At 39.0% G+C, this 3,379-nt stretch overlaps 1 protein-coding gene across 1 annotated transcript in view; it reads right to left on the bottom strand.

Annotated features, from left to right (window-relative positions):
• Window positions 1-466: 466 nt before the first annotated feature.
• opn4a (opsin 4a (melanopsin)) overlaps window positions 467-3,379 on the bottom strand; it is a 69,911-nt gene continuing 66,998 nt past the window's right edge. Inside the window, exons 10-11 of the mRNA XM_014020166.1 lie at window positions 727-783; window positions 467-631 (exon numbers count right to left, since the gene is read on the bottom strand). Coding sequence (XP_013875620.1) covers window positions 467-631; window positions 727-783 — 222 coding nt within the window. The remainder of the gene's footprint in view (window positions 632-726; window positions 784-3,379) is intronic.

Below are 3,379 nucleotides of genomic sequence, written 5' to 3'. Positions count from 1 at the left end.
GTTTTGTAAACTGCAGCAAGCCTGATTGATTATCCAACAGTTTTTTTTATCTCCTGTGAAGAAGCATTAAAATGCTAAAAACTTTGAATTAAACCTGATCTAACCCTGCAACAAAGATGTTTGCTCTCTGACAAACACATCTGCTGACAAAGCTAAAATGGACCAGAAAAGCACATTTTCTTTTAAATTCAGTCGTTTTTCAATCTTAAAATCTTATAAGACCTCTTGTTTGAGCTACGTATTGTAGTAAGTTGCTCTGTAAGTAATCTATTTTTGTATCGTTGGAAAAAACAGCTTTATAATCATTAAAATCTGAAGAAAAAATATAAATAAAAAGTTTACTGTGAGTTCAAATAATTGATCTAATCTGACTTTCACTGCTGACTTTGAGGACTTAAACTATATGTAACAGGAAATCAGCTGGTTTTATGGCTGCTGCTGTTTGTAAAGAGGGAGGGGCGGAGCTCTAGCCATGCCCCGCCCCCGTGTTGTTGTTTGCAGTTTTAGGTCTGGTTGTGCGTGAACTGTTTCGTCCGACGGGCAGGAAGGGACTTGTCTCTGAGGTGACGACGATGCTTGGGATTCGACTGATGACATCTCGCATCATGTGTCCGTCTGAGAAATCCCCGTTCTGTCAGAGAGACAGTTGTCATCACAGATTTTATAACAGTGGTTTTGTGACAAAGATAGTTTACAATGAGTAAATCAAAACATTTTAGCACTCACGTGTGGAAAGCTGCTGCGTTCACTGAATCCTCCCATGGATACAGTGTCGTAAGACGTCTGCAGAAAAATGCATTCAGTTTAGTAAAAGCTATCAGAGACATTTCTTTTCAAAAATATTGCCAAAAATGGAATTTCATTTATTACCAGCAAGGCAAAAAAAAAAAAGCTGTTCATGGAAAAAAACAAAACATTAGATGTTTCTGAGACATAGTTTTATTAACTCTTAATTATCTATATGTACCATTCTTCTGAAAAAAGTCTTTTTAAAATCAAACCTAGTTAGCATCAATGATTGTATACTTCTAAAAAAAACTGAATACGTTTAGGCGTAAACATAACTCACTGAGCTGAGAAAAATATCCTAAAGATCACATTTTCATAGTATAATTTCTTTGTATTGCTGTGTGATGTTGGTTTGGAAGCTTTATGATGGGTCAGAGATGCAAAGTCCAACCTTGAGAAGCTTATATATGTAAAACAACTGGAGCTCATGTATCAACAGTGCGTACATGCACAAAAAGATAATGTGCACCAGGTTCCATGTGCACATCAGAATGCAACCCACTCTCACTCCCAACTTGTCAACATATTGACGCTTGGTCAGGTAGCTGTCTGCGTCCAGCTTCAGACACATCGGGTACCCCCCGCACGTCAGTTTTTTATGAGATGAGGTGGAGGAGGAGGAGCGCGTTGTCATATTTTTTGAAAAGAGTAGGAAATGTGCGAAACTAACCATCGCAGACCCAAAATTTAACTTCTATTAACCTTATACAACCTATCCCTGACCCCAGTACCTAAAATTAACCATTAATCCTGATCCCTCATATTAACCTCAGACCCCCAACCCATAGACCCCTAACCCTGGATTTACAATACATGCATCTCCGCTCCGCTGCGCTGCGGTGCGCAGTTCGCAGCTGCTCGTTTGTGCCCCAATTTATACAGCCTCCGCTCCGGTGCGACAGAGGAGGGAGCGTGTAGAAGAAGGGGATCACGTGATAAATCCAGCGATGTGGAAGTCAGAGCAAAAACTGATTAATTCTGTGAAAGACGAACTCCAAACCCAGATGAAAACAACGATAAAAAGGTTTTTGGTATCTATGTTGAAACTGTCTCACTGTCGTCCTTTTGAAACTTCTGATTTCAAAATAAAATCCATGTGTATCATGTGTGTACACATATGCTACGTTTCCATCTGCTTCCCAAACAGAACGATACATTCTGACATCATTTGTATAGAAATATACCCATATATTTATTAATATAGCTCGGATTTCGACATTATTCCGACAAATTATTCCACCTAATAGTGTCTTATTTTGAAAATATGGATGTTGTGCTCGTTCCTCTTCCTGTTGGTGCGGCGTAATCTTTAAAAATTGACTCCGGCGCAGCTTCGGCGTCCGGCAGAAATAAGATCGGATCTAATTTTGCCGGATCCCCGTCCGCTCACCGTCGCTCACCGCCACCCTGCGCAGCCAGTGTAAACGCTCTCATTGATTATAATGGGTGCGTATTTGCTGCGGAGGTTGGACCGGAGCGGAGCCGTAACACATGTAGTGTAAATTAGGGGTACGTGGCGCAACCTGGAAAAGCCGTGGGCGTCAAGGACTGACGCGAGGGGGGTACCTTCTGCGTCCAAATAAGACGCAGAGGGAACCTTACCTTAAACGTCAATATGTGACGACTTGGGAGTGAGAATGTGTAGGATAATTTTACAGTTGTAACGGAGTCATCCCAACACATAGTCTGTACGCTAACTGATTCTGCGAGATTTGTTTTTTTGCCTTTAACCATTACAGTAAAATCTGCTTGTCTGTTAGCAAAATATCTCCTGAACCACTGGATGGATTTGAATTAAACTTTCAGGAAATAATCACTGGTGAGACGTGTAAAGTATGTTTATAGTAACTATGTACATTTAATTTGTTTCAGTACATAAGTCGTTTTTTTTGTGGATTTGTAATTTTTCTAATTTTTTAAAATTATAACACTTTTATTTCATTACATTAGAAACATAAAAATTGTGCTTTTACTTCTTTACCCTAAAATCGAACACCTTGTAACACGCTACAATTTAAATATGACCGGAACTCATCATGATGGAGTTGTTCATGCACTCTAAAAAATGAAGTGTTGGATTTACTGAACCAAATTATGTCAACGAGTTCCACTGAAACAAGTTGAGCAAATGTAAAATAATTTACTCAGCCCAGTTTAGTAAAACTTGATGACATAACTTGGTTGGGTAAACTCAACACTTCATTTCTCGAGTGCATGTAAAAGTATTTTGAATTTTCCGATTATTGTGAGCAGTTTTATGACTTTTACTTAAGTACTTTTCTTATCTGTGAAATTAATTTTTACCAAATTCATTTTCTGTTCAAGTATTTTTACGTTTATTTGGTTATTTCTTTCAACTACTTTATACACTTGTGCTTTTTGGAGTCTGAGGGTGTATTCAGACCAGGAAAGTCCTTTGGTCCAATTGTTTGGTCCGGACCAAAAATGGCCTTTTTTTTCCGTTTGGTGCGGTTTGCATTCACATTGTGCTTTTTTGCAAACGAACTATAACTTGTAAACAAAGCCACGAGGGTGACGATCATTGCTCCCATTGGACAAAAAAAGGACAGGGGCGGGACTGAGCCACAGA

Source organism: Austrofundulus limnaeus, unplaced genomic scaffold (genome assembly GCF_001266775.1).
Source record: "Austrofundulus limnaeus strain Quisiro unplaced genomic scaffold, Austrofundulus_limnaeus-1.0 Scaffold243, whole genome shotgun sequence".
NCBI lineage: Eukaryota > Metazoa > Chordata > Actinopteri > Cyprinodontiformes > Rivulidae > Austrofundulus > Austrofundulus limnaeus.
This window is presented reverse-complemented; position numbering and strand designations above follow the sequence as displayed.